Genomic DNA, 14945 nt, shown 5'->3' on the forward strand with positions numbered 1-14945 from the left:
AAGGTACTCTAAAGACTTTCAGAAAGCCTTGGCATGCTGTTCTCAAGACTTGTAAACAAGCTAAACATCTATCCTTCTCTCAGACAACTTAGACAACTGCTGCATTGGTTCACAACCAATATTATGTCAGGACAAAAATAGTCCTTCATGAAAACTGGCTTCTTTCTTCAGTTACCAGGACAGAGGGATAAAAGAAAACTATAACATTGCAAAAAAAAATATTCCGAACTTGAAAAACTTATTTGATAACTACTTAAAAAAAATTTACTGTGAAAAAGCTTAACTAAAACTATACCAATGAATCTAGGGTATGGGCTCTATGTTAAATGAAGACCATGGGAAGAGAAATTAAGGGACTGAGTTAGGGGTTTTTTATACCCTTAAATCTAAACCAAATGGTTCATGTTGCACCCTTCATTTAAAAATGTCTTAAGTTCTTTGACTCACATAGCAAGATATGTAACTTTTTGAACTGAAGGGGAAAATGTGTGTGCCTGGAGAAAGATTCCTTTTCTCCCCTCACATGTAAGTTGACTCTTACTATAATGGGCATTTCTTAAACCTAAAGACTATCAATATACAAGTCCTATAAAGGAGTTTTAACAAGTACACCTCCATACAAAAAAACCCCCAAAAACCTGTCACATGCCCCACTATCTTCTCCATAACCCAGTATTATATCAACATCTTTCAGGGCCTCTACCCTTTCTTGATGTAAAGAAAATTTCTGTTAAATCTACTATGGAGATACAAGTTCCAGCTTCCTAAAATATGTATCTCTCGCTCTCCTACATCTCCAGCTGAAAAGGTGTAATCACAAATGAAAAAAAGTGAAAAACCTAATTTTCATTTTAATGTGAGCCTAAGATTATTAATTGATTTTTCCACATAATTGAGGTTTTCCAGATAAAAAGGGAAAATGCTTTTGGGATTGAGAACACTGACAAGTTTTGAGAAAAACCTCAAATACTATCTTCTAATAACTATACACTGAATTTATTTTACAAAAATATAAGTGCAACAAAAACATCCATAATATTCAGATAACAGAACAATCTTGTACGTTACGGAAAAAATAGTAGCCTCTCTACCTCATTAGCTTCACTCTGTTGCTGTTCCTTCTTTTTTCTCCTCTTCTCTTTCTTCTTCTCGTTTGTAGCCGGTTTTGACCCTGAAGCTTGAGACTTCCCAGCACCTCGACCACCTCTTCCCTTTCCAGACTCCGAATCAGAATCACTATCCACTTGCAACAGAGCAAAGCGGGAGGCAGTGGTGGGAACTGAACTGAGTACAGCTGAGGCCATTGCAATGTCAGACGTTACTCTGGGGATGGCTATTATTCAAATGTTATGCTTTCTGGGAAAGTAGCAAAGAAATAGGAAGTGAATCATACTAGCCGACTACACAAGAATGTTTTGCAACAGTATATACTGAAAACATGAATGGATCAGACCTATCAGTTATATAGACTTTATGTAGTTCTGGTCCAAAGGACTCAAGATAAATTGACTTATTTTGGTTCTGTATCCACTTTCTTTTATTTAAATTGCTGTACTATCATTATTTAGTCATAATATATATAAAAAAAACAGTATTATGTTCAATTATTTTTAGAAACATTTTCTGTTATGGCACCTGCCTGCCTCTTACAGCTCCTAATGTGCTGAAGGTTACTGTACAGAGGGACAGGGAGACTACACCATTCCAACAGCTTTCTTTTTTCTTTTTTTTTTTTAAATGAAAACTACATAGCCCAGCAGAGAGGCAGGATTCTGAGGAGAAAGGACAAGTAGCTGGTTAACATATATGCATGAAGGCAGGTACATCTCAAAACTTCAGTTACCAGCGACTAGAGTGTATTTCTTTTTCAAATGGTCTCTGTCCATTTATTAGAAGTTTAGCAAGCAGCGCTCTCCCACACAGAAAATTAGTTTTAATTTAATAAAAGACTATTGAATTCCAACCCCAAATTCTGCATTTAATATTAAGGCTAACCATAGGGCATAAAGTTTGGCATATCTGTACTGAACTTTAAGAGTGGAAGGCCGACAAATGTAGTTAACACAAGTTCATCTTTGGCATACTATTACAGCCATTTTTAGGCTTGTAAAAGGAGTTCCATTTCTGGCATTTGAACATTTACTAGACTGCAATCCCCACATGAAAAGAATGATCTTTTGAAGAGGGTTTGAAACTTAATTGTGAAAGGTAATTAAAAGCTTAGGTAGTTCAATATACTTTTGATCTATTTACAAAAGTTGTTTTCAGCCAGGGTTTCCTGGCATTCTGGGATGTCATCAGATCCTTTGAAGGGTGCCTCTAGCTGGGAGGAGATGAGAGGTGTGTGAAGAGATAAGCACAGGCTTATCCCTGCCTGGCTGATCCCTCCTCCACTGCCTGGCTCCTCTGTAAGGAGGTAAGCACTGTGTATATAAAATTAGTTTTTTAAATTGGGTGCCACTGAAGTCACAAAAGTTATGGAGGGGTTCCTTGAGTACAAAAAGGTTGTTTTAGGTAAACAAACATAGTGGAGTCAGTGCGTGTGACAGAAAAGGACTCATCTGAAAGTCTAATGTTAAAAACATAAGAGACACATGGCCAGTTACATGGGATGTACAGCCATTCTGAAATGATGCCTTATGGAACCAAAATGACATACAGAGGTGTGGTTTATGCAGAAATTGAATGATACATGGACCAGGTTTTATCATGCAAAACTAAATTTAACTGAAATCATGGCAGACCACAGCATTTAAGCAATGTTGTGAAAATATGTTCTCATTAAATAATCCATATTCTTCAGTAACATTTTAATCTATGGATGAAACACGTCTAAGGATGATTTCCCAGGTTCTTTGGTTGTGCTTGATACTGGATATATGTGGAAAGAGAAGTCCATAGAAAATCTAAGGTTAGCCAGACAATACAATTAGGGGTGCACTGCTAAAGACTTTTTTGGCCATTACTGATAACCATTTATTAACCAGCCGTATCAGCCAATACCAATCTGATAGCTGATACGCAGCCCGGAAGCTTGGAAAGCAGCATCATCAGGCCGGTAAGTCTGTGGGGGGGGGGGGAAGGGGCGTGGGGGTGCAAATTGAGGGCCCTGTGGCAGAGGGAGTTGGGGCTGAGGCTGAGGCAGGCCCTGCCCAGCTGGGGTGGGGCATGTGCACACCCCAGGGGGAGGTATGGGGGGCATGTGACCCCCCACCCCCCAGATTTGTGTGCAGGGCAAGGGGGGCTGCCTGCTGCAGGCTCAGGGGCTGTGCCAGGCTCTTCCCAGCAGTCAGGGTTGGACTGGAGCTGTGCTCAGGCAGGGCAGGTAGCTGCAGCGCTGGGAGGGATGGGTACAGAGAATTTGGGGCTGGCTGTAACCCAGCCCACAGCCACCCCCCAAAGCCACCACCGCTCACCCTGAAGCACAGTTCCAGCCCAGCACCCTCACCAGGAAGATACTGGTACTGGCCCTGGCCCCAAGCCCATGCTTGCCCTACACCCCAGGGGGTGAGCACAGTGGCGGAGAGCCATCCCTTCCTTTCCCTCCCCCCCCCGGCAGCACCTGTTCCTGCCCCATTCCTGGCCATATACATGCTGCAGCTGTGCGCATACACACAGCATTTATCAGTGACATTATTGGCTATACCAGCCAAATAAAGCAGATTGCTGATATTGCTAATTTTCCTTTTATTGGTGCTGATCTGATATGGACCAATATATCTGTGCATCTCTAAATACACTTGTGATGAAAAGAAAGCCAAATTGAGAGAATCATCGTGCAAAGCAATTTGGTTCTTCAAAAAGCTAAGTCAAAGGAGACAGCAAATAAGCCTTCTTAAAACCCCTCCAATGATTGTTCGCTGCTTGTTAAAATAAGGAATGTAACTTAAAGTTCTTTTGTCACTCGGGAATCAGCATTTCTCTCTCCTTCTATAACAAGTGAAACTTATAAAGTCAATTTTATTCTGAAGTGGATTTTGCACTGAACACTGAATCCACTCAGTGTCAGTGCTGTGGTTCTTAAAGGAGTAGCTGCTGTCAAAGACCCCATACCAGATGTCATACGTTTCCAGAGATTACACATGAAACAAGGTTAAATAAGTTTAAAAAAGAAGTATTTAGACATAATAGTGCTTATAAATCAGATTTCTCTGAATATATTGTGACTGGGAATTTAGGAAACAATTAAAAATCCCTTAATCAATAGATAAGGGTAACCAGCAAACATTTCTTTGTGAAAGTGATAAGACACAGTTCTTTTCATATAATGAAATGTTATACAGAAAAAACATAAGCAACCAGACAAGACAGATGTAGCTACAATCGATGAAAAAATAACTCTCTGGGAGTCTAACCTCACAGCCACAAAGAAGCTAGTATACTAGAATATTGTGCGCTGTGTTATTTGCAGAAGAGACATGGGCTTGGTATGGTTTTGTATGGTATATTGATTCTGATGTAGTAGTTCTTGGAAAAATAGAATTCTATTACATCTGGCAGAGAAAAGGATGTCTCATTGTACAGAGTATGCTACTATTCATCTGTCAAGGAAAAGCCTGGGGGTTTCCAGTGTCCCAAACCCTAACAGATTATGACAGATGCAGGAAGGAATAAAAAATAGTCCCAAAGACGCATTGTGTTTACGATGTCATGGATGCACCACTAAATCTAGTCAGCAAACCACCTGTTATCAGCTATGATCATCGTGCAAGAAGTGAATGATTTGTTGCTTCTCTCTGATCACAGCACTGATGCCTAAACTGGAGTTGAGGCTGGAGAGGAGTGCTGTTTTTATTCAACACAGGACACCTGAAGACAGTCTACCCACTCGAATCTTTTATGAACTTTTGCTCTATCAGTTCAGATTTCCAAGTTAACTGCTGAAGTAAATGCCGTCCAAAATACTATTAACAACTAATCCAGGTCATGTGCATGGGAAAAGTTATATAGAGATCCACAGCTGTGAATTAGCCATGTATGGTGAATGTAAAGAGTATGAACTACTTGGAACAGACATTTATGGTCGAGTGTTTTGCATAGCTTTTTACAGACTTTGCAATGTCAGGATAGTCTACAGAATACTGTGGTTGTCAATACAATTAAATGCATGACTAAGTATACAAATTAAGTACAAATCTGGAAAAAGCCATTTTTTATTCATATCATATACAGCAAAATCATAAATGCCACAAACTTAAATTGTGTCATAATTCTTCCCAATATAGACACGTTGATTAAATTACTAGTGTTTATATGCATTATCTATTACAGAAGGAAAAAAAAACAGCCATGATCGGAGATGAAATTCTATACACACAGGACAATGTTTCATATAATATGCATTCAAGGTTTTTGATAGTGATAAAACCTGTAGTAATTAGTAAAATTCTTGGTTATTTAATGAGTGATATCTATGTATAAATAATTTTAAAGTGATAGACCCTGTTCTAGAAATTCAAATGTATGCAAGAAAAAGTACAACTTAATGATGACAATGAAGCCGTACTACATCATTTCAAAATTAATCCAAAACTTAGACTCATATGTCCTACTTGATTTATCTTCATGCTTAAAACATGAAGAAAAAAATCTTTCCTGTATTGACTACACTCAGTACTCTTTAAGATATATAATTTGACTGGTCTTCATGGAAGTGACAATTTTAAGGTCTAATGGTACATTGTCTGAAGTCACCATCTAAACCCCACCCCAACTTCCTTCCTATTGTAGGGGCAAAGATCACTTTATTCTCATGGAGTATTGTAAAAAGATAAACCTTAAACACAGTGAAATTTACTCACAGAAAATGTTAATGAGAGAAACTGAAAGGGCAGAACTGCAGAGGTTCAGGGGAAAGGGAAAAAAAAAGGGGGGGAGAGAGAAAAGCAGCAAGGTACTTTATCAGTCCCAAATTTAGATCACAAGAAGTTGCTATGTTTTCCTAAAGGGAGGCTAACACTCCCTTTAGTAACTTCGAAGTGGCCAAAAGTAATGGCTTCAAGGTATATAATTACAGACATCATTTTAGGGAACTGAAATGCAGTAAGTATCTTTGGATGGACTGTTAGACTGGTAGGTGAGAGTCTGTTGCGAATAAAAAGACTATCCTTTTTCACAACAGAACTCTTTTTTTCACACAAAAGAAGTCCTAAAAACATTTTTATTCACAACACAAGTCTTAAAAAAAAAAGACAAAAAGTTATGCAAATGTCAAAAGGCTGAGAGAACAGAGAATTCTCTGTATTGTAATTATACTGAGTAACAAAGTTCTAGAACAATCAAAGTCCCACATACTGTGCTACAAAGCAGAGAGACTCTGGAATGAAGTTTTCAGCAGGTCTATATCTCAATCCGATCTCCTGGTTTGCCAAGTTTCTTGCATAAACATCAGAAGTACAACTGACTTCTGTTGTCCACCCAACTGCACACTGAATATTGTTTGTGAGTTATCCTGCAAAAGAACTTACATGCTATATTATTATTAAAAGGAAACTGGGAAAAAGACAAAGGAAACAAGATCTATTTCCTAATAGAGGAGAAAGCCAGTTCACTGCCTCTGGCATTCATTCTTCAAAGAACATTTTTTTTTTTTTTTAAATCGACTAAGACTGGTGGACACACTTTCTCCCTGCATACTCTCCCTTCTGGAAAATCCTGACTGCCACTGTTGTTTTAGAGTCTAACTTACAATGCTTGTGCAGGTCTTGGCTGATCTATTAATACACTGGAGATACCCGAGATGGCAACTGTTTAAGAGGCTGATTGTGCAAAAAACATTCCCGTCTAATTTTGTTCTTCTGATTCCAATATCTGAAGAAGCAAAGAACTTTCTTTCAACATAACTGGTATGTGGCTTTGGAGCATGTCACAAACTTGTGCCTCAAGAAAAAGAAAGGAAAGGAGAAGACTTGTTAGTCCTCCCTTTAAAAGTCATCACTTTTTTGACTGGGCCTTTTCTATAGAGAGCAATACTTTCTGCAATATCCAGACAAGACAGCCTTGTCATCTACACTGCTGAGCCAGTTTGCATTATAGGGGTCTCATCCTTAACTGGGTTTAAAAGACTAAAGTGGAAGAAGTCACAAAGTCTAGATGACTAAAGTAGCCAAGTTCTCTGTCAGAACAAGCCTGCATATACTTAGGTTCCTGTATTCTGCTGGAAAGCCTTTCCTTTTACCAAAGCCAAACTATACAGTAAGTGTAATGAGGATGTAGGTAACATAGAACTTTTTCACTTGATTAGGAGGCCTAGTTCTTGAAGCAGTTGCAAGTCATTTGCAAAGTCTAGGGGAAGTGGTTGAGATTAAACAAACCAGCCATCTGTATGTAGGTAGAAACGTACGCCACCTTCAGTTGGCTCTCACCAATATTTTGGGAACACCTGAGATGCAGCTAACATGGGGAAGGGAAGAATCTTGTAACCAATAATGATAGAACTGATAAAAGAATCCTACACATTTTTGTAGCATGCAAATCTGCTTATGTGGAAATGAGCCCCCCTAGGGGCAAGAGTTCCAAACCAGTGCTGAAAGGAGTAGGAAGGTATAACCGAAACTTTAACTTTCTGAGATCCAAAAAGGCAATGTAGTCCTAGGTCTCTTTGGGGGAATTGGAAAACATCTCTAACAGAAGTCTTTTTCCCCTAACATCTTTGTTCCTGGCTCCAAGAAAGAATACATGTACACCTTTAACAGTTCCCTGAAACGGAACCAACTGCCTATTCACACTGGATGATCTCTGGAATGCATCAGTAAAGCAACTCCTTTCCTGACTACACAGAATATGGACAAAGTCTACGAAAATGAGTAAAAAGCTGCACAAACTATTTTAAAGATGGTCTTATGGTTTTGAGTATGGCATTAATTATTTATTTTCTCACTGCCAGAAAAAAGGGACTATTGTTAGTCTTTACTTTATAAGGTTTTCCCTTGTGTTCCTCAGTAGGCTTTTTCTATAGAGGAGTACTTTTTCCAAAACTTGGAAAGAAGATACCCCCAGTTCAACTGAAAAGAAAATACAGTTGTTATGAAACATGAAATATTTTTCCAGTTCAAAAGGTATGACCTTACCATACTGCTGATTCGCAGATGACATCACATACTTTTAAGAACAGGGCTGTACAGCTTCTAAGTTGCCAGGGCCATACTAGTGCGATCCACAGGGTCCCGGGCAGCTGCACCCCCTTCACCATGCACATGGATGGCTGCTGCATTGTGTGTGTGTGTGGCACTTCCCTCCTCACCCCTCCCCAGCTCCTTTGCTGCATTGTGCCACCAGTGCTGTGGATGGCACTGCCTGCTCCCAAGAGTGGGAGCAAGAAGCAAAAGCTGAAGAGCCTAGAGATGCCAGATGCATCAGCACTCAGATCAACAAGGGCCCTGCAAGGGGTTAATGTGCAGTCCCCAAACAACCTGCAGGCTGCCACTTGAAGAGCACTATCTTACAACATTTCAGATCTCCAATTTGTAGGATTTTCTAGTGCAACACCAGCAGAACTCCTCAAGAGTTTTCATCTAATTTTATACAGCTTTTAACCTCCAGCCAGAATTATACAGTTCTATTCTATAACACTATGCCAGCAGGATGCATAGAGCATCCTGGAAGGCATTAGTTGTTAAGGGATTTGTGGCAGCTGGCCAAAAGCACAGTTGCATCTATCTCCATTTTCTGTCAGCTGCTGGGTGGCGACTGAGCCTTCTTTCACTTGTATGGCTGGCATTACTCTGCTGGAAGAGTTTTCTGCCACCACAGAAGTTCTGCCAGTAGAAGTAGTAGCTCTGTACGGTTTAAACCAGGCTGTACTTATTTTTTTGAATGGGAAGATGCCTCAAGTGATTTTTTTTTTTTTTAAATAGAACCCTAATATAGAGTATGCTTTTCACATAATCCACTAGTCTTTAGATAACTAGCAATGATTATTTGCCAAGTTATTAGCATGAACTTTAATAACACATGCTATTAAAGTTCCACTTGCAAGTTTGGATGTGAATTGGTAAATCTATGACATTTTACATAATTTTACTTCATGTTTACCTCCTACATTTAAAAAACAAACAAACCAACTTACAGCTAAAACAGGATTGCAAGACCCATGTTCATTTTATAGTAATGTATTAAAAATATTAATAACTTTCACTGAGTCGCAAAGAAATAAGTGTATGGTCCTAATCAAATACAAATGCATGCCTTCACAAATAATTGTACTACACATTAAGTAATTACAACCTCTAGCAAAGGCATTCATTCAAATAACAGCGGATCCCTGACTTTGCTATAGATACTTATCATACTTGGGCCTTAAACTTCCAAAGCACCTCTACTCGTTTATTACGGCTATTTTAAACCAAGATATTACAGCAAAGAAAAGATTTTCTTTTACAGGTCTCAGAAGTATACCAGGTACTTTCCAAAAAACATAAGATAAAGTCATTGCCCTGAAGAGTTTGCAATTTAATTTTAGACATGATGCAATGACAGGTAGAGTAGCAAAAAAAAAAAAGAGGTAATACACATGCACAGAATCACCATCAACTTAAAATGCCTTGTATATTTTCTTGTATTAGCCAGCTTCTTGCGGGTAATACAACAAAGCATAATAAAGAGTTAAAAAACTCAGCTTCATATGCCATGAAAACAACCTGGCATTAGTAGTACACTGTCATACTTTTAAAAAGTAACAACAATAGCTAATAGGGAAGTCCTATATTTACAATCTGTTTCAAGGAGTTATTATTGGCAGGCCCAAAATAAGACCTTTATCCATTTGTAAGGTCAGCAGAATTGTAAGCATGCTTCCCATTAAAAGTAGTAGCTCATTATTGGGCAACAATTAAAAGTTCAAAGTAGTAAAGTAGTATTTGCTTCTTTATTGCTCTTGTTTATATGATGTTTGTTGCATAATCCCTGGCCCCTGTATGCACATGTGGGAGGGTGTTTCAAGAAGAGTAGGATTTTGTGGTTTAAAACAGCTAGCAAAAGAGAACAGCTGTTCCTAAATTTGAGAAATTATATTGCATCACAATCATATTTATTTGCGCAAGGAGGAAAAACTAATCACTTTTCTACTCTGGAGTAGAAATAAATACATCTTCCCTTAAATGCCATTTTGTAAGCAAAATCTGTAGCACATAGTACAAGAAACCTATTTCAACCACAAAACTTAGTTAATATGATTTGAAAGCAGATGAACAGAAAATTTTAGTCAACTGTCAGGTAAATAAAATAATCATAATTTTTATAATAAATGTGTATTTTGTAGTGCAAACAAAAATACAACTAGAAATAAAGCAACTGCCATTTAAAAACTGTATATTTAGAATTTCAACCAAAGTGAAGCTGGTGCTTTTCGGTGTTTTACCTGAGAGGGACTAATGAGGCCTGTTTGATCATGAAATGCTGATCACTTTACCTCCAAAATTCAGGTGCCTTTAGGTTTGGATATGGGCAGCCAAAGTGTATGCAGGGGGGGGGGGGGGGGGGGGGGGGGGCAAGGAAGGAAGGAGTCTGTCTGTACCACTCCAAGCAAAAGTCCATTTGGTTTAAAAACAAAAAATCAGAATTAAACTATTAGTGACAGCTTCCATTTCTAAGCACCTGAAATATTCTTCAATACAATGACAAAGCAGTTCCTACATGCACTGTAGTGGTTTCTAGAAAACTCAAGATATATAATGGGTTGCCAACCCAAGTTTTGGGTTTGTTATTTTAACTGACAATATGTAAACTTTTTACTTATAACCAAACTTTCTGACTGACATACTTTTTTACTGTAGTGTAGGAGTGCTGTTGTAGCCACGATGGTCCAAAAATTATGAGGGGCAAAAGGATTTCTTAGGGCAATATCTTTTCTTGAACCAACTATGTAGCTGGGATGAAGTTAGATAAACTTCCAAATCCAAGACATTAGGAAGAATGCCTTACATTCAAAAGCTAGTCTGACTATCTCAGCTACATAGCTGGCCTAAGAAAAGATCTCACCAGAAGAAATCCTTGCCTCTCGCATATGTTTGTACTGACATATGTTTTGGGTAATATAAATATAATCCTTCTGTCAGGGCCTGGACATCAATAAGAGCTGGGCTCAAATTTAGGGGTTTAAACACAAACTTTCTAAATCTGGCTTGAGCCTCCACCCAGAATAAAAGTCGTGCTTGGCTGCAGTAATGATTTTACCAACATAATGCCCCCAATCCAGGGCCCCCCTACTCACTGTTACATCTTGATACACACCCAACTGCACCCTGCTGTCCCTACCCCACCCTGACCTCTGCCAGCCCCACTCCTGTCCTGCCTGGACTCCACCTGCCATCTCTCTCCCACCTTGCAGCTCCATCCCAGCTGCACTGCCCTCTCCCTGTCCCATCTAGTGCCACGCGTCTTACCTAGCTTCCAGGTGAGCAGCCATTACAGGCAGGCAAAGCCTGGGATGCAGCAGCAGGATATGGCAGAGGCCAGCCACAGAGGCTCCCGTGGACCATAAATTCCTGACAGACAGTTCCCTGAAGAGTACCAAGCTGCACTTGAGCTCAGACAAAAGTTGCTGCTGCCATGCTCTGTCTAGTAACACTTACATCCAGCCTCAGTCAAGCCCATGGTTTCTTTTCCTTCTCTCTCTTTTTTTGTTTTTTTAAACAGACTTTAAGGATGAGCCTTTTTAGACTTGTTTTCTTACAAGCTGACAACCCTGACCTAGGAGACTGTGACAGAATGAAGATTAATTACTTCTAAACTAACCTACAAATCAGCCACTGACGTTTTATAATGGCAAACCTAATGCACATTTCATTATCTGTGTTTTTACAAGCTATTTCCAAAGTCCTTTAGATTACAAAAGCACCTTTGCTACTCTAGCATTCTTGTTCTTCCTTTAAATTGCATTTTTTCTACTGTTTGATCAAAGGCTTACAAGATGCTAGGTCACAATTCTGCAATATGCTCAAAAAAATAGGTGGTCTCTTGCATTCATAGAATCACAGAGAAGTAGGGCTGGAAGGGACCTCCAGAGGTCATCTAGTCCAGTAGTCTCCAACCTTTTAAAGTAGATCACTTTTGGCATTTAAAAGCACCCCAAGATCTACCATGTGCCGCCAGCCCCTCCCCGCCCCCCAGCAGGTAAGTCTGTGGGGAGGGGCAGATTGAGGCAGAGGGAGATAACATTATTTGGGACCACACCTCCCCCAGCAGGCCAGTCCTACCTGGCTGGGGTCCCACTCAACTTACTCCTGCCTCTGTGGCACTGTCCCTCACTGCAGGAACCTTGATCTAGCCCCTGCCCCTTCCCTACCCCACGAACTAACCTGCTGGGCTGGGGCAAGCACATGCATCCATGCGGGCATCAGCCCCCCCCCCCAGCCTCAGATCGACTCTGAGATCTACTGCAAGAGGCTCCAAGATCTACTGGTGGATAGAAATCCACTGATTGGTGACTGCTGATCTAGTCCAAACCGCTGCCTAAGCCAGGATCATCCCTATTCACACAGGGACATACAAAAGCCATTAGAGAAAAGCTCAGAGACCCACTTGAACAGAGTTGCAGGATTAAAGGTTTGTGCAGAGCAGTTATCCTATTTAAGAATAGCAACTTTGACTGGTTTAAACAGGGGGGGAAAAAATCCAGAAGAGACTTTAAGTGCAACCAGCTGGGTAGCAAGAAAGGTATACCTTGTAGCTGGGTTAAGGCTGGGTTTATACAAGAATGGGGTAGAGATTTTCTAAATTCAAGATTATTTGACAAGGATACAGTCGTACTTTAAAACAGCTAAACAAGTCTTCTTTTAACTAGGCTTTTTTCTCAGATTAAGTTTGGGTTTCTCAAACTTAATCATCAACCCAATCTGAGGAAAACCAGGTTAGTCATTAACTGTTACACAATCACATTTGGAGAGATCTCACTCTGACTAGTGTATATCCCATATACACTCCCCCTGACACCACCTAGTGCTCTGAACTACAACCACTGTCATTACATACACATGCACACACCAGTCAGCACCGCATGCTCTAAAATATATATATATGTACACAAAGGTGTACTTGGTACCTGTGTTGGTCTGAGACAAAACGACATACAAAAAACTAGAACTCTTGGTTCCCAAATGATACCTGCTTATATACACACCACCTAATGCTCTGAAGTACAATCACTGTCATAACATAGACACACGCACACACAAATCCCACCCCTCCCACCAGTCACCACCCAATGCTCTGAAGCGCAGCCAATGGCATTAAACATACACAGACCTATACACATCCTTTTCTGTATCAACACATTTCATGTTCGAGGTCAAATCAGTTCTAAATCACATCGACTGAGCAGAACTCGATCGTTCCAGAAACCACACTGATTGAGTAAGCAGAACTCAATCCTTCTTCACACCACGGATGGCACGACAACTGGCCAGCATCCTCCTCCCAGGCTCTCCCCTAGGACTTCAGATACTCCCAAATCCATTGGCAACCATCCTACCTGCAGGCCCAAGCCTGGAGACCTTGGGATTCAGGCGTCCCCACTTGATCTTAGCCCACAAGAGGCCGAGAAGCTTGATCTGGGCCCTACATATACACACATATACTGTCCCATCCCCCCCACCCAATGCTCTGACGTGCAGCCAGTCATGACACACATGTGCACACCCCCATGCTCCGAAATGTAGCCACTACAACACACCCATGTGCACACAGATTCATAGGTTGTTAGGGGCTGGAAGGGACCTCGGAAGATCATGGGGTCCAGCCCCACCCTGCACCAGGCCGGGAAGACAGCTAGGGTCTGGTGACCCCAGCGAGATGCCCGTTCAGTCTCCTCGTGTGTGCTCACACCCCCGCCCGCCACCAGTCACCACCCAAGGCGCTGCGGTGCAGCCACTTCTCCCCCCACCCAGGAGATCTGTGCCCGCAAAGCCCCTTGTCCCTTACGACTTGGCGGCTCCAAGGAAAGAGCCCGTTTCCCCAGCCTCAGCCCGTCGCTCCCACACGCGTATCCCGCGGCACCCGCCGCCTCCGGGCAGCACAGCAGCGGCGAGGGGAAGAGAAGCCCCGAGCGAGAGGAGCGACGCGGAACCGGCCCCGCGGGCTCCGGGGCCCCCAAGGTCTTCCCCGGTGCGGCCGACCCTGCCCCGCCCCGGACGAGCCCGACCCCGGGGGGCCCCAAAGCGGCGCGAGCAGCATCACTTACCGCCGCGTGCGGCCGTTTAACGGCTCCCCAGAAGTCTCGGGCCGCGCGACGCTACCGGGGGGGGCGGGGCGAGGCGGGGCTCTGGAGCGCGCGCCCTTGCCTCACCAGGTTTGTTTATTTTCCTCCCTCGCTGGTTGGCTGCGGCCAGCGCCTGCTCACTGCGCGGGATGCACCGTGGAGCCTATGGGCGCCGGGCTGGCTCAAAATACTTAGCGTACCGGGCAGCGCGGAGCTCGGCCCTGCTGTTGCCTGGTGCGCGATGATTTCGACGCGCCTCAAACATCATCCTACATTTTGATCACTTCGACTGTTGTTGATCTACATCCTGTGCGATCACTAAGTCGAAGTGCTCAAAATGTAGGCTAATGGTTGAGGCAGGTCCTTGTGGCAGCATTTGCAGAACCCAAGTCACCCTCAGAGAGTCTTGAGTGACTTGGGGGTTTGCTGTCAGCACTTTCTTAGGACTGCTTGCCTCGAAATAAAGAAATGCTTCGACTTTGATGACCCAGTTCTCACTCATTATAGTGAGCAATAGGAAATAAAGAGGACAACTTATTTGCAGACTTATTTGCATAATTTTTTCAGTGTATGATGATAGTTGTTCAGCAAATAATCATTTTGAGCTTCCAATATAATCATTTCATATTTAAGACCTGGCAATGCTGTCGGAAGGCCCGGCTGGAAACGGCCTAGGCTCTAGCACAGCTGTCCCACCTCCTAAGCCAATTCTTTGAGCCACCCTCTGGCAGGGACACCCCCGGGTCACAGG

At 41.8% G+C, this 14945-nt stretch overlaps 1 protein-coding gene across 5 annotated transcripts in view; it reads right to left on the reverse strand.

Annotated features, from left to right (window-relative positions):
- Window positions 1-14309, reverse strand: part of GKAP1 (G kinase anchoring protein 1) — a 46999-nt gene extending 32690 nt beyond the window's left edge. The window contains exons 1-2 of one of the 5 annotated variants that reach the window (XM_059724818.1): window positions 14177-14302; window positions 1092-1356 (exon numbers count right to left, since the gene is read on the reverse strand). In XM_059724818.1, the coding sequence (XP_059580801.1) occupies window positions 1092-1304 (213 nt within the window). In that variant the 5' untranslated portion in view covers window positions 1305-1356; window positions 14177-14302. Of the gene's footprint in view, window positions 1-1091; window positions 1357-13917; window positions 13970-14176 lie in introns of those variants that run through there. The other 4 variants (XM_006263727.4, XM_006263726.4, XM_059724817.1 and 1 more) reach the window with 4 other exon arrangements.
- Window positions 14310-14945: the final 636 nt, after the last annotated feature.

Source organism: Alligator mississippiensis, chromosome 3, assembly GCF_030867095.1.
Source record: "Alligator mississippiensis isolate rAllMis1 chromosome 3, rAllMis1, whole genome shotgun sequence".
In the NCBI taxonomy this organism is placed as follows: Eukaryota; Metazoa; Chordata; order Crocodylia; family Alligatoridae; genus Alligator; species Alligator mississippiensis.